This window comes from Budorcas taxicolor, chromosome 17 (assembly GCF_023091745.1).
Source record: "Budorcas taxicolor isolate Tak-1 chromosome 17, Takin1.1, whole genome shotgun sequence".
NCBI classification, from domain to species: Eukaryota; Metazoa; Chordata; class Mammalia; order Artiodactyla; family Bovidae; genus Budorcas; species Budorcas taxicolor.
Genome location: NC_068926.1, coordinates 71,980,269 through 72,002,408, shown reverse-complemented (window position 1 = coordinate 72,002,408; position 22,140 = coordinate 71,980,269). Strand labels below are relative to the sequence as shown.

The 22,140-nt window shown below is 50.9% G+C and overlaps 1 protein-coding gene and 1 non-coding gene across 2 annotated transcripts in view; both read right to left on the bottom strand.

Annotated features, from left to right (window-relative positions):
- MAPK1 (mitogen-activated protein kinase 1) overlaps positions 1–13,649 on the bottom strand; it is a 54,061-nt gene extending 40,412 nt beyond the window's left edge. Inside the window, exon 1 of the mRNA XM_052654508.1 lies at positions 13,517–13,649. Coding sequence (XP_052510468.1) covers positions 13,517–13,635 — 119 coding nt within the window. The 5' untranslated portion in view covers positions 13,636–13,649. The remainder of the gene's footprint in view (positions 1–13,516) is intronic.
- On the bottom strand, positions 11,133–11,236 carry LOC128062680 (U6 spliceosomal RNA). Its single transcript, XR_008200834.1, has one exon. It is a non-coding gene; the product is annotated as a U6 spliceosomal RNA (small nuclear RNA).
- Positions 13,650–22,140: the final 8,491 nt, after the last annotated feature.

The following is a 22,140-nucleotide window of genomic DNA, read 5'->3' as shown; positions in this document are numbered from 1 at the left end:
GGCTGGGCTGGGGCACACAGAGCAAAGGGCTTTTAAAGATTAACAAGGACAGGTTGGGGAGGGGTGTGGGTGGGGAAAAGACGGACAGAGACCTCGAGAATCAAAGGCCGTTTCTGACCCGGTCATCCGTTTTTGAGAAGCAGGCTCTAAGAAAGTCACTCCGAGAGGGTGGGGTCCTGTCTGCGATAAAAATGTTTACAGCGGCATCAGTTAAAAATAGTGAAAACCTGAAGGAATGAAATGTCCAAACAAATGAGGAACAGTTACATAAACTATCTGTTTTTAATAACATTAAACGCTGACAATCCACGTTAGAGTCACAGGTACATGAAAGGGCGATGGGAACAGGACCCACAAGAGTGTCGCATAAGCGTTCAGCAGGTTAGACGACGGCAACCTTGGTGAGGGCAGGCCCAGCAGAGCAGAGGGAAGTGAGGCCCAGCGTGGGGGAGAGGGCAGAACCAGGGGCAAGGGGAGAGAGCAGCCTGACAGCGCCCGGAAGGGACTGAGGGTTCCGCCCTCCTTCCTTCTGAGGAGGGAGAGTCACTGATACACAGGAATGCGGGTGAGGTCACCCAGACAGTGTGCACGCAAGAGCAGAGTCCACGGGCTAGGAACAAAGGCCAGAGGCTCGGAAACCCGGCTGTGCTTGAGCAAAGTGGGGGTAGCCTGTGAAAGAGGAGATGCTTTATAACATCAAATTTCAGAAAGGCCAAAGTCTCTGGGGCACAATCACACGGCCGGGGCAGAACCTCAGGCTACAGTCCCGAAGGGCTGAGGCAGCAAGGCTGAGCAGCCGAGTCCCGCGTGCCGCACACGAGCCCAGCGCGGGCGGGTGAGAGCAGCGGGGCGGCACAGCCCACTCAGGGAATCCCACCGGAAGGGCAGGGGCAAGCGGCTCTCCCCTTCAGACGCTGGGGACACTGCGAGAGAGCTCCAGGCTGACCAACAGCGGAGCGGCGTTGGACACATGAGCAAAAGCTGATGGTTCCAGTTAAGGGACCGAAACCCAGCTTGTTGAGCTTTAAAAAATCTTTCGCCACAAGGACTTCTGGTGCTCCAGTGGACAAATCCGCCTTTCAGGACCGAGGAGGCAGGTCAGACCCTGGGTCCGGGAACGCCCCAGGGCAACCAAGCCTGCAGGCAGCAGCTGGAGCCCGTGAATGACCCAACTGAGACCTGATGTGGCCGGAAACATTTATCTTTTCCAAAAAGTTAGGCAGTGTGTATACATAAAAAATATCTTTCACCATAGAACTGGCTAATACTCCTTCAGAAAGATAAGAATGTGACTTTTAAATAACGATTATTATTTTAAATAAAAAAGAAACATTGTACAAAATCCCTATTCACTTAGCAGGCCTCTAATATCAGGAACAAAACAAGAGTCTCTGGCTCACCCCTTCTCTTCAACACTGTATTTCAGGTTCCGGCTGGGGAAGGTAGGCAAGAAAACTAAATAAAAGGCACACAGCAGCAAAGAAGTAAAATTCTCTCTATCTGCAGATGACACAATCTTATATACAGAAAATCCTAAGGAATCCAATCTAAAAAACCACTAGAATTAATTAACAAGCTCAGAAAGTAGAAGAATACAAGCTTAATTTATAAAATATACAATAAAACCAATTGTATGTATTTCCAATGAACATTCCAAAAAAGAAACTAAGAAACCATCTCCAGGGCTTCCCTGGTGGTGCAGTGGTTAAAGACGCCACCCGCCAACGCAGGAGACAGGAGTTCGACCCCTGTTCCGGGAAGATCCCACACGCCACAGGACAAGTAAGTCGCACCTACTGAGCCTGCGCTTTAGAACCCGGGATCCGCAAATACTGAAGCCCACGGGCCAGAAAGTCCACGGTCGGCAACGAGAGGCCACCGCAGCGAGGAGCCTGCGCACCCCAGCTGGAGGGCAGCGTCCACTCGCCGCAGCTGCAGGAAAGCCCTCGCAGCAAGGGAGACCCGGCACGGCCAGAAGAAAGAAAAAACTAAAACCAACACTTCCACTCACAGTACCATCAACATAAAATACTTAGCAATAAACTTAACAAACGAGAGGCAAAACTTACACTCTAGAAAAACTTTGCTGAAAGTTTTTTTTTTTTTTTAATTCAAACAGACAGGAAAATATCACATGTTCGTGGATCAGGAGACAAGATACTGTTAAGACGGCAATACACTCAGAGTTGATGTAAAGATTCAACAACGTCTCTGTCAGAAACCCAGACTTTTCTTCGTAGGAACTGACAAGCTGGTCCTAAAATTCACATAGAAATGCAAGGGAATCAGGAACCAGGAAAATCTTGCAAAAGGAGGACAGAGTGACAGGAACCACAGTGCCCGTCTGAGACACTTAGCGCAGAGCAAGCGACCGAGTCGGCGTGGGGCGTGGCGCGGGCACAAAGAGGCGTGGACCGATGGAGCAGAGCAGAGCGGAGTCGGGAAACACCCCCCTTTCTACGCAAACTGGTACTCCACAAGAGGGGCAAGACCACTGAGTGGGGAAAGGACAGCCTTCTCGAGGAAGGCTGCTGGGACAACCGGACAGCCACACGCAGCCGGATGGAGCTGGACCCTCACCTCACACCACAGACAGAAACCAACTCTGAATGGAGCGGAGACCTAGATGCGAGAAGTAAAGCTAAAAAACCTTTAAAGAAAGCAGAGGGGCGGTCTTACACGTGGGCTGCTAGAACCAGCAAACACACTGCTTCACAGACTGGGCCGCTCACAGGCCGCAGACACCTGTTCCTCACAGCTCTGGAGGCTGCAAGTCTGAGACGAGGGCGCCAGCACGGTCGAGTAAGGACTCTGCTCTTGATCTGCAGAGGCCTCACCATACTCTCACACTGTATTAGGCTGACCAAGAAGTTCTCTGCGTTTTCAATATGATGTTAAGGAAAAACTCAAACGAGCCTTTTGGCCAACCCAACCGAAGGGGCCAGAAGCTCTGTGCACTGTCCCTTACAAAGAGCACTGATCCCGCCCGTAAGTGGACTGTGGACCTGCGCGTGTGCAACTGAGGGACGAGTTCCAACCCTGAGAACCAGTTCCAGTGGCCACGGCCCCTCCCTTCAGGCTCTGCTGAGTGAAGCGCTCAGGGCTTGTGGGCGTGAGGAGTGCAGACTGCTATCTGGAGATGAGACAGCGAAGACAGAAGGCGCAAAGGAAACCCATGCTGCAAAGGACAAAGCAGAGCCCTCCTGCCAGCGGGGGCGCGCAGGCCACCAGGCAGCCCTCTGAGCATCACCGTACTCACTCAGCCCACGAGTCCGCATTGCTGGTAGTTTACTTGAGTTGTGTCATTTTATAGCTCTGCTGAGCCTTGGAGATCTAGTCAGCAGGCATTAAAATGTGGTACACGTCACATAAAATGTACTATAGCTTTAAAGCTTAGCCATATAAATTCACACAAGGAAGAGTCAGAACCCTAAGAATCATCAGCAGATTTTAAGGCAAGTGACGACGACGGAGGACGAGATGGGTGGACGGTGTCACCGACTCGATGCACACGGGGCCGGCAAGCTGTGGGAGCTGGTGATGGACAGGGAGGTCGGCACGCCACAGTCCGTGGGGTCGCAAAGAGTCGGGCACAACTGAGTGGCTGCACTGAACTGAAGGCAAGTGACATTATGTCAAACAGACGCTGCGACGAAGTAGTTACAGGAGACAGCAGCACTGAGCCTTACAGCTCCATCAGGTTAGTCCACAATGCCCGTGTTTATAAACAGATTGCAGATATACTGAAAGTCGCTCAGTTGTGTTCAACTCTTTGTTCAACGATACAGTCCATGGAATTCTCCAGGCCAGGATACTGGAATGGGTAGCCTTTCCTTTCTCCAGGGGATCGTCCCAACCCAGGGATCGAAACCAGGTCTCCCACACTGCAGGCGGATTCTTTACCAGCTGAGCCACAAGGGAAGACCATGTGGTATCCACTCAAGGCAGCAGATATTCAGTTTCCAACATCTCACTGAAATCTCTATTCTATTTTAGAGAGTTTAAAAAGTCAAATACAGCTGTGTCAGCTACAATTCCATTAGGTGAGTCCATGTAACAGACGACTTCCCTAACCTCCAAGTGACTGGTTCTCCTCCGGGGGAATACAGTGACTTGCTGGCCAAGTGAAATAGGGTGGAAGCGGCGCTGAATGTCTTCCGAGGAGAGATCACGGAAAGGTGCTCTCTGGGGAGAGCTGACCAGCCATGATGCGGGGAGGACAGAGAGGCCTCCACAGGGGAACTGAGCCCGCGCCCCTCAGCTCTCCCCACCATACACAGCAGCACCAAGGTGTCAGCTGGCTGTGGCTGGAAGCAGATACCCCAGCCCAACTGAAATCCTGGCTGCAACCCTGGGAGGCCCTGAGCCAGAACTGCCCACCAGGCCCACTCCTCCATTCCTAACTCACAGGAAGTGTAAGATAAATATTTACTGATTTACTGACAGAAAGCGAAGAGGAACTAAAGAGCCTCTTGATGAGGTGAGAAAGCAGAGTGGAAAAACTGGCTTAAAATCCAGCATTCAAAAATGAAGACCATGGCATCCGGTCCCATCACTTCACGGCAAACAGATGGGGAAGCAGTGGAAACAGCGACAGATTGTATTTTTATGGGCTCCAAAATCATTATGGATGGTGACTGCAGCCACGAAATTAAAAAACACTTGCTCCTTGAAAGGAGCGCTATGATGAACCCAGAGAGTGTTAAAAAGCAGAGACATCAATTGTTGACAAAGGTCCGTGTAGCCAAAGCTATGGTTTTTCTAGCAGTCATGCACACGAGACAGTTGGGCCGTAAAGAAGGGTGAGGGCTGAAGAACTGATGCTTTCAAACTGTGGTGTTGGAGAAGACTCTTGAGGGTCCCTTGGACTGCAAGGAGATCAAACCAGTCCACCCTAAAGGATAAGGAGATCAATCCTGAGTGTTCACTGGAAGGACTGATGCTAAACATTTTGGCCACCTGATGTGAAGAGCCGACTCACTGGAAAAGACCCTGATGCTGGGAAAGATTGAGAGCAGGAGAAGAGGGCAGCAAAGGATGAGATGGATGGCACTGCCAACTGAATAAATATGAGTCTAAGCAAACTCTAGGAGATAGCGAAGGACAGAGAAGCCTGGTGTGCTGCAGTCCCTGGGGTCGCAGAGTCGGACATGACTTAGCGACTGGATAACAGTTAGGGTTTTAGGTCATGAAGCTGTAGGGCATTTATTACACAGCAACAGATTAATACCACAGCAACGGAATGAAGAAAAACATGGTAACAGAAAACTCTGTAGGGGTCATTTAGGAAAGGAATGAAGGGAATGTGAAGACCACCTAAGAACATCTTCCTTCCCGAACTGGAGCTTCCAGGGCACAGCCAAGCCACAGGGCAAGTCCTTCCCTGGGCTGTCAGTGGGACACTTTAACAATCAACCGTAAACCACAGACACACACAATATGATGCTCACAACCGTTAAGTAAAGCAAACCGAAGTATAAAACCAGGCAAACATGTTACAAGTCAGGGAGGTGAAGGCTTAAGCAGGGGCTGAAAGGAAGAACACAGCAGGCTTCTGGGGGGCCATCACTTCAGTTTCTTGATCTGGGTACTAATTACCCAGTTAGTGAAGACTCATTGGACTAAAAAGTTTTTATGTGCACCTGGCTAAATGTATATTTCAGTAAAACATTTTGAAAGATAAAATACTATTTGTTATTGCTATTATGAATAATAACCCATAATTAGTGCTTTTCTTCAACTACAGGCCTCTCATTAAAAAAAAAATCTGACCACCATAAAACAATTAGGCAGTTTCACTCTATGCATTACAACAATTTTTAAAAAGTCCAGGGCTTCCCAGGCGGCTCAGTGGTAAAGAACCGCCTGGCAACGCAGGAGACACAGGTCCAACCCCTGGCCCAGGGATATCCCGCATGCTGCAGAGGCGCCCAGAGCCCGTGCTCCGCAAGGAGAGACGCTGCCACAGTGAGCAGTCAGTGCACCGCCAACAGGGAAAGCCTGAGCAGCAGCGGGGACCCCGCCCGGCCAGAAACAGCTACAAAGGGAAAAAAGCCAGTTCACGCTCACTCCAGAAGCAGCTTTCCAGAGACAATCCCAAAACCCCTCGGGGGAGGAAGTGTCCGTGTCCCCACCGCCACTCCTCACAGAGGAGGGCTGGCCGCTCCCACCCTCTCGGCACACGCCTCCCTCTGGCGACTCACTCTGCCCCGCTGAGTGGCAGTGGGACCTGAGGGCAATGCCCACCTCCTCCCTTCAGGAGGCCGTGAGCCTCACCTGCAAGGCCACCCCAGGTAAGCGCAACTGAGAGACAGAGGCTGGAGGCCCCATTGTGGAGCTGAGGGGAGTGGAAAGCCTCCCAAAGCCGCCCTTGCGTTACGAGGGTCAGAGTGCACACGCACGCCTGTCGCTGCTGGTTTAGCCGCTGAGTGGTGTCCGACTCTTTGTGACCCCATGACTGTAGCCCACCAGGCTCCTCTGTCCATGGGATTTCCCAGGCAAGAATACTGGAGTGGGCTGCCATTCCCTTCTCCAGGAGATCGTTCCAACCAGGGATGGAACCCCCATCTCCTGCTCTGGCAAGTGGATGCTTTACCACTGATCCACCAGGGAAGCCCAGCTTCTATACTGACCCTTAAAAACAAAGAAAGATATATGGAAGACATTAAACCACATCTCCCAGGGTCACCCCACGTGGACCACAGCCTGGCAACGTATCAACCCCAGTCTGACTGACTGGGAAATGCATCGTGACGACTTCTAGAATCCCACTAAAAACCTACAGAATAAAAACAAAACATTTCTGTGACGCTAACGCAACGCCGCAGATGAGCTGAACTTCAGCTGCGACAGTGAGCAAAGTGCTCTCTGACTGTCAGTGTCCGATGCCACTAATTAGCAACGGCGACACCAGACAGCCACTGAGAAGGCACTGTTACTGCTGTCTCGGCACAAAGGGTAAGTACACATACGTGCATACACACTGACTTCCAACTGTGAGCTCCCTACAGTGTTTCTTACAGGTTCCTCTGAGGCAACGGTGTTGTTTCATTCATATTTCCATCCCAGCAACTGCTTAAGACACTCTTTATTGAGTCGCATCCATTTCAGCCCCCGAATATTGAGCGCTGACGGACAACACACCAGACACAAGAGCACAAAACTCACGGATACAAGCTCCCCACTTCACGCACGTTAGAAGGGCAACTGTCAAAACCCAGAAAGTCAGCACCGAGAGGACGGGGAGAGACCGGACCGCCTGGGCACTGCTGGGAGGAAGGCTCAACAGCGCAGCCGCCTTAAGAAAACCGGCAGGACGACGCCCCTGTGCCTCAGTGGGTGAGACTCCTGCTCCCAGCGCAGGGGGCCCAGGTTCAGTCTTCGGCCAGGTCACTAGATCCCGCAGGCCACAGCCAAGAGTTCACAGGCCGCGCCACTGAAGATTCTGCACAGCCAAACACACAAGCACTAAGGAAGAAGAAAAAAGGACCCACAGCTGCGCATCCGAGAAACACCTCAGCCAATGTCTATCCTACTGGCTTTCCGATGATGTGACCTCCAAGAAATGAACGAGAAGAGAGAGGCAAAAAGGGGAGAAAGGGCATCTCAGCGTCAGGCAGGCGGGCAGGCAGAGCAGGCTGGATGCCTGGGAGGCAGCTCTAGGCGCCTGCTGGGGAATCGGTTGCTCCTTACTTAGTAGGAGTGTCGATGTAAGAGGAGGAATACGTTACAGACGGTTCCTTGGAAAATGCGACCTGGACGCTCTACATGAGAATCTTTTTGTAAATACTTGAAAATTGAGAGCATACAAATTAAATTCACGGGAATGGCTTATCAGTTATAGCTAACCACCAGCAGCACATTGTCAGGGATATTCTTAATATCAAACTTTGCTGTCCTTGCACTGAAAACCGTTCAGAAACTGTGGCTTTTCTGTTGCTCATCTAAGCTGGTCTTCTCACACCTTTGAGCTTCAAAAAGCATGAAAGAGACACCTTCATGAGAAGTTAAACTGCAGCTGAGGAAAGCTAGGAGTCTGAATCCAGATGTGCTTCAGGTCTTGCTCTCTACAGCTGACATACACTCCCGCCGGCCCTGCCTCTCCAGCAGGCGGCACTGATACCAGCAAGTTCCAGGGAGCGCAGGAGGGAGCGCTCCTCCAAGAGCTCTTGGAGGCAGAGGCAACCAGTGCAGGTGTGTGGAGGAGATGCGCCTGAGAGGAAGGAGGCCTCGAACAGGGCCCAGGGCTTCTCGGGGAAGCGCGGCCGGAGTCTCACCAGGATGCTCCTCCGGGGCAGGCCGTCCAGCACTCCTGCCTCCACCACATACACACCCAAGGTCAGCAACGCCCCCAGCCAACCCAACAGCCAGAACCAAAGCAAAGCCCACATGCAATTAAAGCGCTGCTGGAGAAGGGGTGAGAACCACAGGCTGCGGATACCCTGGCCAGGCAGACAGACGAGGAGAAAGCACAGCGGGCAGAGAAAGCATGAGGGACAAGGGGACCCAAATGTGACGGGGACTGGCAGGAAAGGGCATCCTCTAGTGACTTTCACCTGCAGAACCAAGTCTGAGCTCAGGAAGCAGCATCCTGCAGAGTGTGTCTCAACTCCAAGCTTTCTCCCGATGGCGCCCAACCGACATGCCGCCTTCCGAGACAACTCCAGGCGTTCCTGACCTGAGGCACTGATCTCACACCTCCCTGTCTTTGGTGTGTGCGTCTACCTGGACTTAGAATGCACTCCTCAAAGCAGACTCCCAGCCAGCCATGAACACCCAGCCAGGCTTGTGAAGCCACACCAGGCCCCGCACCACTCGGGCCGTCCTTCCTCCCCAGAGCGCTGCACGCACTCCTGCACGGCCCCGGCACGTTCTCTGCATCATGCCCAACTCCACCCGCTACCTGAACGAAGAGCTACTACGGGGCTGGGATCACGTCAATCTTGGCATGTGACAGTGCCCAGGAGGAGTTTTCTAGTGAATGACCTTGCAAGAAAGGTTTTTAAGGCTACAACGCGACACAAGCAAAAAGCAGACAGCAGACATTCTGATACTGTCAGAATGCTGTCTGATTCTGTCAACTCGAATCTCTGGCTGAGCATCACAGGAACAGACAGATGGGGAGGCCCTGTCACTTGCAAGCTGGGTGTCCATGGTCCTGTTCACTAGCCTCTGCCTCAAATTTCCACTTATTCACAGTAACCACCTCTGCACTGTGGTTGTGAGGGTTTATTAGTGTGTGCTAAAAAAAAAGCAAAATGCAACAAAGTGTTGGCTAAACGGGAGATCTGCTAGTCTGCCTTCATCACAAAAGCCACAGCACAGGGCACCACACAATCAGGAGTGTGGTCGCAACGGGGTTTTGGTTGGAACCGCCTGGGGGTTTTTGTTTGTTAAGGTCTCACATATTACTAAGCCAGAGGACTAGCGCAGAAAGACACAAAGAAAATCATTTTCCCAATAAAACAGGTCCAGCTGTTCAGACAGCAGTGATGTTCAGAGCGACATGCTAGGAGGCAAGCGACCTTGGCACAGCATAAACTGGCGTGCCACCTGACACGCGAGGCTCCCTACAGACCCAGCTCGGCGGTTCTCCAGCGTCTTCTCTTGGAGTTGTGCCTGATTTTATCATCACTTTTCACTCGAATTTGTTGGGGAATGGGACAACTCTGCTTTTGTTTCTTGGCCTGGAATCACTTGATTCTGAAAGTCTTATGAGAAGACATAGCGGAGAGCAAACTCAACCACACACAGGATGGCAGGGAAGACGAGTGAGCCCATCTGTCAGGGCAGCTGAAAGTCAACAAATCCAACAGCTTCTCTTCCAGCTGCACAGCGTTCCCTATCGTATTCAAAGCAGTCCCTAGTGACCCCGACCTCCACGGGCCCCTCTGACAGGGCACACTACGGTCCTCTGGTCTCTGACCACGCTCCCTCTGTCCTTTTCTGAAACCTGCCCTCTAAAGACACCTAAAGTCAGGCATTTCTTCGGCTCAGCTCTCACTTTTTTCTCATCTTGTCCACTCTCCAGGCTTCAATTCGTATCTCTATGGAGATGATTGCATGATCTCTCAGTCACATTCAACAAGTGTTTCAAATTGAACTCACCCAAAACACTTATCTTACTCAGATGATTAAGCAAAGAGCTTCAATTTTCCTCTTTGATACCATTTTTTCCTGTTTCCCGATCCTAATGCCCCTCACCTCCTCAGCCTCCTCTTCTGCTCATCTGTTAAAAGGACTCGCTTGTTCCCTTGTCGGTCTTTCTATCTCACTGCTTCTTAACCTTCCTGGGACAATGGAGCTTTTGAGAATCTAGTGAATGTTCTGCGCTGTTTACTAAAAAGATAAAGATGCAGAACACAGGCGTGCCGCCTGACCCCTCACCGTGACCTCCCATGAGAATCCGTCATTCACTTGGGACTGTCACTGACACACATCTTCACCTCCAGATTCTCCTTCCCTCTTATTTTCAAGACGCCTTCTGGATACAGCTTATATGGCCCACTGCATCACAAACGTTAACAATGCCAAACCAGGAATCACTGTTTCTCCTTAAGAAGCCTCCTCTGCTGACGGCACGCCTTCTCTCGTAAGGGCGTCCCCACCCCCCCAGGCTCCCACGCCAGAAGACTTGAAATAGCAACTATGGCCATGCTGCATTACCTAGTCTGCTCTCAGAAGCCGCTCTCAACTCCAATCCCACCCCTCTCAGCCTCTCACCCTTCAAGACCTCGTAATCCTTTGCTTCATCCCACACCTGCCATGAGCAGAAGCCCACCACTCTTCTGACAAGAGTCCCATTACTGACTCTGCCTTTGTAAAGGCTCTCATCGCCATCTGCCACAGTCCTCGCCTGCTATATTACTTCACCTCCAGAAGGTCACAAGAGCCTCGCTGATTCCCCACCCATTTTTTCCCCGTAATTTCCACCAGTGTTGACCTATCCCCCTCCGCGCTCCAAAACTGACCATGCGCCTGCCTCTTTTTAAAGACGCTGAAGCATTTTCAATGTGCAGATACAACCAACTCAGGTCTGCCTCTAGCTGCTTCTACGGTCTGCCGCCTGAACGCTTCGCCAGGACTGATTCCAGGGCTCAGACTGTCAGTCTCAGCTGTTATCTTTCTTTCTTTTAAATACGGAGCACTTCACGAATCTGCGTGTCATCCTTGAGCAGGGGCCATGCTAATCTCTGCATCGTTCCAGTTTTAGCGTATGTGCTGCCAAGGCGAGCACTCAGCTATTATCTATCAAAATCACACTCTCCCCTAAAGGCCCAATTCAAACTCCACTCTTCATCTTTGTATCTTCTACATGAGGATTAGGAAAAGGACGCACAGAAAAGGCAAATTCCTAAGGAACTGATTCAGGAAATGAAAGTTAAAAAACTTTTCCCTGAAAATCCTTCAATCTTTCTGGAAGCTGGGTGGTTTTTTTAAAAATTACTATTCAAATACTAACATTTCAAGCAAGAAACCCTCCTTAAACCCAGCATTGTTAACCAACGTTAAAGGCTAATAATGTACAATGTAGCTTAAATTATTAAGTAAATATTAACCTCAAAATAAAAAGGTATAACCTAGACCCAGGATTCTAATTCCAGTGGCATCTGTACTTTGATCTTAAGAAAGGAACATCACAGTAAGAAGACTTAATGCTTCCCCTGATAAGAAACTGAGGTCAAATAAGTCTACAGCAGTGATAGAAAGCTGCCAGACCTAAATCAGCTTCAGATTAGTAAAAATTCTCATCAGATTAAAAAAAGAAACTTTCAACTGAAATGTCATAGAACTATTTTTAGTAGTTATATTAAAGGGCTGGAAGATGTCTGGACCTCTCACAGAGGGACGTGTTCACGAGCATACTTCCCAACAAGTGACACAGCAATGAGATGTATCACAGAAGCAATGCTGCGGGCAGTATATTCTGCTACAATCTAGGACCTTATTTCCTTTAAGCCTGACCTAATTCAAATTTTCTCTTCACTCCTAAGCCTTTTGAGTTCGTGTTAATTTTCAATTGGACATAGTGAAGCATTTTGCTTCCAAAAAGAATGAACATACTCAAGATTAATTAGAAGACTTTAATTGAAAATCTTTTTTGAAAACATGTTAACACTTGGCAAAAATTGCCCTCTATGGTATTTATAAAACTATGATCATTCAAATTTGAATACATTTTTGAAATAGAAATGTTTATAACAGCAGAACAAGCTAAAATCCTAAAATTAGTCATTACATTAAGGAAAGCAAGGGCTCAGACGGTCAAGAATCCACCTGCAATGCAGGAGACCCAGGTTCGATCCCTGGGCCGGGCAGATCCCTGGAAAACGGAATGGCAACCCACTCCACTGTTCTTGCCTGGAGAATCTCAGGGACAGAGGAGCCTGGCGGGCTGCAGAGCCCATGGACTCGCAGAGTCGGACACGACTAAGCAACGCGCGCGCGCGCGCGCACACACACACACACAAGCACGGTGTAACGGAAAGCGCTGCAGCAACTGCAACAGGGCCTCAGTCTAGGGTCTCAGGTCTGACTCTGGTTGCACGGCTGCAGGAATTGACTTCACCGGGAAATGCTTTCTCATTTGAAGGGTATCATCACCTTTCTCTCCCTCCAGATAGCTGTTCAAATAAAATGAGGTAATGGACCTGACACAGTACCTACCACGAAGCGCTCAACAAATACTAGCTTCCTTCGCTCAACAGAAAAGACACGCTCCCAAGAAGATTTAGGCGTGAGGGTGTCTACACTCGCACACGTCTTCACCAGCACAAAACACGGCAGCTGGTTGGTTCTAATGAAAAGCCAGACCCCCATTTCACGAACGTTTCTGAGGACACACTGGATGGGGACGAGAGCCTGCATGTAACTCTGGAGGACGCCGTTAGAGCAGGGCTGCACACACACACGAAGACCACTAAAATGCCCAGGAACTGGGGTTCAAACGTCTGCAGCCTTTAACGCTGGTAGGAGAGCTCACGCTGCGCGAAGAAAAAGCAAGTCAGATTGGGCCCAGCTCCGGATGACTACTCTAATGAACCAGGAGAGCGACGCGGGCTCATCCTCCTGAGGCGCTAGCAGCGCGGCACTAAAACCCGTTTCGAGCCTGAAAAGCATGCACCACGAACGCCCGCTCGCAAGCTTGCGCAGGAGAGGCCCCCGGCGTCACGGAGGGCACCTCACGAAGGCCGCAGGCGACGGGAGGAAAAGACCACGGGCTAAGGTCGGGGCTGTGCACACCCGCCGCGGCGAGCGTCCGAAGGAATTCGCGGCCGCGCTGCGCGCCCCCGGGCGGAGGGGGCGCCTCGGGGGCCTGGCCCCAGCCGCCCGCCCGCGCCCCGCGACGCCCAGGCCCCAGGCCTCCGCCCCCCGCCCGAGGCCCCCTCGGCGCGCAGACGGCGGCGCAGCCCGGGGGGCCGGGGCCGGCGTCCGGCCGCGGCGCGGGCGAGGCCGCGGCGGCTCCCCCGCCAGGCCCGGGCGGGCGCGGCGGGCTGCGGGTCGCGGGCACACTCACCACACCATGCCGTAGGCGCCCTCGCCGATGTACGAGAGATTGGTGTAGCGCGGCCCCACGTCGAACACCTGCCCGCGGACCATCTCCGGGCCCGCGCCCGCCGCCGCCGCCGCCGCCATGTTGGCTGCCGGGCCGCCGCCGCCGCCGCGCTGCGCTCGACGCTCCGCGGCCGCCGCTCGGCCCACGCCGCGCCTCCCGGGGGACCGGGCCGCCGCAGCTGCCGCCGCTGGCCGGAAAGGAGCGGGGAGGCCGCCGCTCGGGAGAGCCGGGGAGGCACCCGCCGCTCGGACCGACTGCCTGCCTGACTGACTGACTGACGGGCGGGCCGGCGGGCGGGCGGAGGGAGGGGCGCGCGCCGAGGACGGCGTCGGGGCGGGCCCGGGCGGCGTGCGCGCGGATTGGCTCCCCGCGTGCAGGGGGCGGGGCACGCGGCCGGCGGAAGAGGCGCGCTGGGGGCGGGGCATGGCGGCCGGCGCGGCGGGGCGCGGCCACAGGCGCTGGAGGAGTTGGGGGCGGGGCGCCGCCCACCCCGCCCCCGCCCCGCTCGCCGACAGCCAGGCGCTGGGGACCCGGGCGTCAGACCCGAAGGCCGCGCCGGCCCCGCCTCATCCAGCCGTGCGCCCGGACCGGGCCTTTGCGCGTGCGCGGTCCACACGAACTTGAGGCCTCGACGCCCGGATAGAAACCGGAAGAGGGACGGGGACCGAGAAAGATTGTCTGCATCCTGAGACAGGGTGAAAACCCAGGGGTGGAGGCCGAGGGGAGAGTCCGGGACGGGCGGGGCCCCTGCTCGGACAGAGGCTCATTCAACGGGTGTTCCTTACCGTGATCCTGCCGGGCCAGGCTCCCCGGAGTTACCTTCCAGCGGAGACAGACGGGGATGGACAGAAGAAGCGATGAGTCGCAAGGAAGACTGGGCGGGACGCGCCAGTCGTGATGGTGTTATGAAAAAATATGAAGCAGAGTAGGAGGTTCGGGCAACCTAGACAGCATATTAAAACGCAGAGACATCACTTTGTCAACAAAGGTCTGTCTAGTCAAAGCTACAGTTTTTCCAGTAGTCACGTATGGGTGTGAGAGTTGGACTACAAAGAAAGCTGAGCGCCGAAGAATTGATGCTTTTGAACTGTGGTGCTGGAGAAGACTCTTGAGAGTCCCTGGGACTCCAAGGAGATCCAACCAGTCCATCCTAAAGGAGATCAGTCCTGGGTGTTCATGGGAAGGACTGATGCTGAAACTCCAGTACTTTGGCCACCTGATGCGAAGAACTGACTCATTTGAAAAGACCCTGATGCTGGGAAGGATTGAGAGCAAGAGGAGAAGGGGACGACGGAGGATGAGATGGTTAGATGGCCTCACGGACTCAATGGACATGAGTTTGAGTAGACTCTGGGAGTTGGTGATGGACAGGGAGGCCTGGTGTGCTGCAGTCTGTGGAGTCGCAAAGAGTCGGACACGACTGAGTAACTGAACTGAACTGAAAGAGGTTCGGGAGTCGGGCGTTGAAACACTGATAAAGACATTAGATTCACAGACTTGAGACCCAGATCGGTAGATATGAAAAGAACCTCAGACATAGGACATGCTGAAATAAAAACGCAAAGATAGAATCACTGAAAACCAGAGCAGCAAGATCTAGAGAGGAGACAAACACACTGAGGCTCAGAAATAGTCACAGACACCACAAGTTCAAAAATAAGAGTTGGACTCTTGAAGCAAGTGAACGCCGAGAATAGCTAAGACGAAGAGGGAAAACCCATCTCCCCGCTGCTTCTGGCCCTCCACCCACGCCCTCTTTGGAGGGAAAGCAGAGTGGGAGACCCTGCATCCTGATTGTCCAGCACTGCGGTCTTGAAAGCCTGGACTTCCAGGCATCAACAAAGATCAACTAGACAATCCCCAAGCAGAAAAAATAAATGAACCCTCTAGGAAAAGAATGTGTGGCACATGAGAAAAGGCAGTGCTGGAGCCGAAAGCCCTCCTTTGCAAGAAATATGTTTAGCCTGTGAAGCAGAACCCAGGTTTAGAAAGCACCTAATTCTTATTCTCGATTAAAAAGAGGACATTGGTTTTAAAGAACAGGCTGAGAAAATGGAGCGTATCCTGAAATTAAAATCACGATAGCCAAAGTAAAAGCGGTGGTCAGAGCAGTAAAAAGCATATGGAATGACGCAGAAGGGCCAATCAGCAACATAGAAGACAACTGTGAGGAAAAGTAAGTGATGAGGCTCCTGGAGAAGAAAACGCACAGGAGAACACCACAGAGAGTCGAGCTATAGGCACCCCCGAAGAAGACAGCAAATCCATTAGACGTGATAAATTATACCGAAAGAAATTTTGCCTTCGGTCTAAAAAGATCTGGGGTGGAGGGGGAGAATTGAGTGAGTTCTCTGAATCCAGAAAAATAAACAGAAACCAACTTCAAGAAATAATCTGGAGGGGCCTCCCTGGTGGCTCGGTGATAAAAAAACAAAAAATGCCCAATGCAGAAGACACTCCCTCTGTCCCAGGTCCAGGAAGATCCCACGCGCTGTGGAGCAGCTGAGCCTACATGCAGCAACTGCTGAAGCCTGTAGAGCCTGCTCTGCAACAAGAGAAGCCGCTGCAATGAGAAGCCTGCACATGGCAAGGAAGAGTAACCCCCACTCTCAGCACCTAGAGAAAACCCACACAGCAGGAAGACCCAGCACAACCAAAAGTTAATGAATTAAAAAAATAATAATCTGGAAAAGTCCTGAATTTTCAGAGATAGAAAAACACAGTATTTGATCATTTAAGAGAGAGAGAAAAAAAAAGGACTATTTGAAAAGCTGAAAGCTGGGCCTTCCCTAGTGGTCCAGTGGTTAAGAATCCACCGTCTAATGCAGGGGACGCAGATTTGATCCCTGGCTGGGAAACTTAAGATCCTGTATGTTTCAAAGCACAGCCAAAAACTAAAAAGCTGAAAGCCGGTTCTCTGCAGATGTCTCCTCTGTAATAATAAAATGCCAAATAAAAATGGGAACAAGTTGGCAGGAGTCTGAGAGGGTAGGTTATCCATTTGACAACCTACAGGGGCTTCGGCTCCACGTTTTCCAAACTGCCGACGGTTACCCGCAGGAGCGCTGCACTCAGACCGCAAGGTAGAGCTTGAACCTTGGCTTTTCTGCTTACTACCTGTACGACTTTGGCCTCAGTTTCCCCACTCTTAAAACAGAGATCACAACAGCACTTACCTCCCTATTGCACAGAATAAGACAACAGATGCAAAGCTCCTGGCACCTAATCAGTTCAGTACAGTTCAGTTCAGTCGCTCAGTCGTGTCCGACTCTGCGACCCCATGAATCGCAGCACGCCAGGCCTCCCTGTCCATCACCAACTCCCGGAGCTCACTCAGACTCACATCCATCGAGTCCGTGATGCCATCCAGCCATCTCATCCTCTGTCGTCCCCTTCTCCTCCTGCCCCCAATCTCTCCCAGCATCAGAGTCTTTTCCAATGTGTCAAGTCTTCGCATGAGGTGGCCAAAGTACTGGAGTTTCAGCTTCAGCATCATTCCTTCCAAAGAAATCCCAGGGCTGATCTCCTTTAGAATGGACTGGTTGGAACTCCTTGCAGTCCAAGGGACTCTCAAGAGTCTTCTCCAACACCACAGTTCAAAAGCATCAATTCTTCGGCGCTCAGCTTTCTTCACAGTCCAACTCTCACATCCATACATGACCACTGGAAAAACCATAGCCTTGACTAGACGGACCTTAGTCAGCAAAGTAATGTCTCTGCTTTTGAATATACTATCTAGGTTGGTCATAACTTTTCTTCCAAGGAGTAAGCATCTTTTAATTTCATGGCTGCAGTCACCATCAGCAGTGATTTTGGAGCCCCCCAAAATAAAGTCTGACACTGTTTCCACTGTTTTCCCACCTATTTCCCATGAAGTGATGGGACCGGATGCCATGATCTTCGTTTTCTGAATGTTGAGCTTTAAGCCAACTTTTCCACTCTCCTCTTTCACTTTCATCAAGAGGCTTTCGAGTTCCTCTTCACTTTCTGCCATAAGGGTGGTGTCATCTGGATGTCTGAGGTTATTGATATTTCTCCCGGCAATCTTGATTCCAGCTTATGCTTCTTCCAGTCCAGCGTTTCTCATGATGTACTCTGCATATAAGTTCAATAAGCAGGGTGACAATATACAGCCTTGACGTACTCCTTTTCCTATTTGGAACCAGTCTGTTGTTCCATGTCCAGTTCTAACTGTTGCTTCCTGACCTGCATACAGATTTCTCAAGAGGCAGGTTAGGTGGTCTGATATTCCCATCTCTTTCAGAATTTTCCACAGTTGATTGTGATCCACACAGTCAAAGGGTTTGGCATAGTCAATAAAGCAGAAATAGATGTTTTTCTGGAACGCTCTTGCTTTTTCGATCATCCAGCGGATGTTGGCAATTTGATCTCTGGTTCCTCTGCCTTTTCTAAAACCAGCTTGAACATCAGTGAGTTCACGGTTCACGTATTGCTGAAGCCTGGCTAGGAGAATTTTGAGCATTACTTTACTAGCATGTGAGATGCGTGCAATTGTGCCATAGTTTGAGCATTCTTGGGCATTGCCTTTCTTTGGGATTGGAATGAAAACTGACCATTTCCAGTCCTGTGGCCACTGCTGAGTTTTCCAGATTTGCTGGCATATTGAGTGCAGCACTTTCACAGCATCATCTTTCAGGATCTGAAACAGCTGAACTGGAATTCCATCACCTCCACTAGCTTTGTTCTAGCGATGCTTTCCAAGGCCCACTCGACTACTCGGTAAATGTCATCTCTGATCACTATCGACCCCACCCAGACCTGTCTCTCTTCTCAGGCTTCTGGGTCCTATCACCACCCAGGTCCTCCAGCTGAGGTCTGGGGATGATCCTCGCAGTGCATTTCACCTTACTCCCAACCCCTCCCTGCATCTGACCCATTGCAAACTCCTACACATTCTATTTTTTCAGTATTTTGGAAATCACTGCTACTCAAAGTGTGGCCTCCAGACCAGCATCAGGTGGGGGTCTATTCGGAACACAATATCCTGGGCCCCACCCCAGATCTACTGACTCAGGATCTGCATTTTAACAAGATCCCTAGTGGTTTCATATGCATCTGACACTTTGGGAAAGCACTGTTTTATTTTCTTTTTAGTTGAGATATAAGTGATATATGACAGCGCCTGCCCTCCGCCCTGCTTTTGCCCGCTCCCCATGCTCCAGACAGACCAGACAGCTCTCAGCTCTTTTCTGCCCTCCAATCTCGCCACGTACCTGTCTCTCTGCGGGTAACGTGTCGTCTCCTCATTCTTCTAGCATCTGTGGGCGTTTTAAAGTCACTGACTTTCTCCGGAGAACTTCTCTAGCCTGGTTCTGTGGTCGCTAAGCAACCCTGGGATGAGAGTCTGGCTTCCCTTGTGGTCTTCGACAGGGAAAGTGCACTGACCAGGAGACAGCCCTGCTCAGGTCCTTTGGCAATTGCTGTTCCCTCCGAGATGGGGTTTAGATACACATCAGCCTCTGCTGAGTCAGGCTGGCGCGAGCCAGGCCCGGCGGGGAGAATCATCTAGCTAGACTGACGACAACGAATTTCCAGAAGCAGGGAGCTGAGAGCCTGAGAACACGGCTCTGGAGCGCCAGGAGACCACAGGAGCCGCTATCCAAGCCTAAGCGAAAGCTGCTCAGTCGCGTCAGACTCTTTGCGACCCCATGGACTATACATACAGTCCATGGACTTCTCCAGGCCAGAATACTTGAGTGGATAGCTGTTCCCTTCTTCCGGAGATCTTCCCAACCCAGGGATCAAACCCAGGTCTCCCACATTGCAGGCGGATTCTTTACCAGCTGAGCCAGCAGGGAAGCCCAAGACCTAAGCCCCTGCTTAGAGGGCTTGCTGGATGTCTTCCTGAGTGTCCCTCTAGAGGTGACAGTGTGCAGATCCGTGGTCTTGGAAGACATGTGGGCATCTGTTGTTTTCTGCCAACATTGACCCCTTCTCCTTCTGGTAGCAACAATCCAGTTTTCTTTCTGCAGGGGTGAACTCTCCCTTCTACACACTTAGAGCATTTGGCCCCACCCACCCCCCAAGTCAGGAATAAGCTTGTGACCCAGGGATCCCCAGTCAGAGTCACAGATGTTGGTTCAAAAGATGAGCGTGAGACCTGATCCAGGCCAATGGCACTCAGCCCAGCCTTCTGCAGAAGCAACTAGAAAGGGGCACTTCCCTTCCGCCAAGGTTGCCAGAGCAGGGGGTATGGGACTGGGGCCAAACACGCCACAGCCTGAGAACCGCCCTCTAGGGTAAAGCTGGGACGGGGAAGCAGGGTCCAGGGACGGAGCCAATTTCCCGACGACACGGTCTGACGATTCAGCCGAGGCTGGACTTCACAAGTGCGTGAGACAATATATATTCTCCTTTTTAACTGAAGTCAGTTTGAGGTAGGGTTTTGTCACTTGCAACCACAAGAGTCTGTGACTAATACACGACCCAACTAACTCCCTTTTCTGCAAAAATTGCTCAGAATCATACAATAAATCACTGGGACATGAATCAGAAGCTCATGAATGATGAAATGAGAGAAAAGAACTGGCAGTGAGCCTTGAAACCAGCTAAAGATGGAGAGATAACTGAATAAAAACACCACTCAGTAGAGACTGGGGCTGATGAGCTGAAGTAATTGTTGTTGCTATGGTAACAAACAAACGGCAAAAGGGAAAAATTGAGAAAGAGGATTTTTTTTAAACCGGGGTTTTAACCTCAGATTAATGCAATGGAAACCAGAGAGGAAGAAAGAGGGAAAAGCAAGGTACTAAGCCTTCGTTTTGCATAAAACGGAGAAAAGAGTTCTTGTAAAAGATCGCGTAATTTCTTTTTTTTTCAGTGTAAAAAGTTTTATGTCTGCCTGATCAACTATTTGCCATTTTTGTTGTGGTCCAGTCGCTGCGTCCTGACTCCTCTGTCCTCCACTATCTCCCAGAGTTTGCTCAAGTTCGTGCTTATTGAGTCAGTGATGCTATGACCATCTCATCTTCTGCCACCCCCTTCTCCTTTTGCCTTCAATCTTCCCCAGCATCAGGGTCTTTTCCAATGAGGTAGCGCTTCGTGTCAAGTTACAAGAGATAAAGGGAAGAAGGTAATTCATACAACAAAAATCGAGACCCGTAACCAGAGGTGTAACAGACACTTTCCTCACATTGTAATCAGAAAAGAAATGGCAAGGAATCATTAAAAAATAAAACAAAATCAAAATACTAGAAAATTAGATGACGGAAAGTTAAAGTAGGTCTAACAAATAAGGGAAATGTTAAAAAAAAAAAAACACATAAGTAGCTAACATCCCTGTATAAAAATATGAAAATCTCGGCTCAAAGGACAAACTCTGAGTATTTACTGTTGTTAGCAAAGATGTGTCCAAAGAGCAGACAGACATTGTCTATTAACACATGCATTTGGAATCTAGAAAGACTGATAAACGTGTTTGCAGGGCAGCGCTGGCGACCCAGGACAGACGGTGGATACGGTGGGAGAAGGGGGGGACGACAGAGACGGCAGCCTGGAAACACGTTCATCACCACGGGCAAACCAGGCAACAGGTGGGGGTTGGGCTTGCGACACCCTGGATGGGCGGGGTGCGGAGGGGGAAGGCGGGTGGCTCACGTGGCAGGGACATACGTCTACCTGTGGCTGACTCATGCTGGGCTATGGCAGAAACACAATATTGTAAAGTGCTTATCCCCCAATAAAAAAAGAAAAGACGCGCCAAAAAAGACACACAGAATAAAAACTCATTGCGAAACCAACTTCACCATATCACACAGCAGCGGAAAACAGGAGACGAATAATCTTTGGAAATACGACGAATAGAGAAGCCCAGCTAGAGGAAAGTTTATCACAGTGAAACCCATGACCCAGACGGGGGCATATACAGCCAGGATAAAGATAAGGGGAACAGCACCATAATAAGGCTTAAAAGCACAGACAGAGTCCTACACCCACATATAATGCAGAAGATATCTTGCCACAAATAGGCCTCTTGTTTGATTGCTGACTTCTTTGGCCATGAGGCATGTGGGATCTCAGTTCCCAGATCAGGGACCTCACTGGTAGCCCTGCAGCAGAAGCCCGGAGTCTCAACCACTGAACCACGAGGGAACTCCTGACTGGCAAAACGTTATGCTATGCATATCTCAGCACCAAAAGATCAACTGGCTACGTTTCTGATAGCTGATTTTTGGAGTCTCTCTAGTTCCATCGAACTGTGGGTCTACCCTTGTGGCAGTATCAGAGTATTAATTCAAAATTTGTCTTTTGGCTGTGCCATGCGGCATGTAGTTCCCCAATCAGGGGATCGAACTTGCTCCCCCTGCACCGGAAGCTCGGAGTGTCAGCCGCTGGACCACTGGGGAAGTCCCCGGACTGTCTCAATCACTGCAGCTGTAAAGAAAGTCTTAATGTCAGATGCTGGGAGTCCTCTAACTTCATTCACGTTTTTCTAAACTGTTTGAAATACTATATTTCTTTCGACTCCCAATATCAATTTCGGTCATGGCTTTCCTTCCAAGGAGCAAGGGTCTTTTAATTTCACGGCTGCAGTCACCATCTGCAGTGATTCTGGAACTATGACC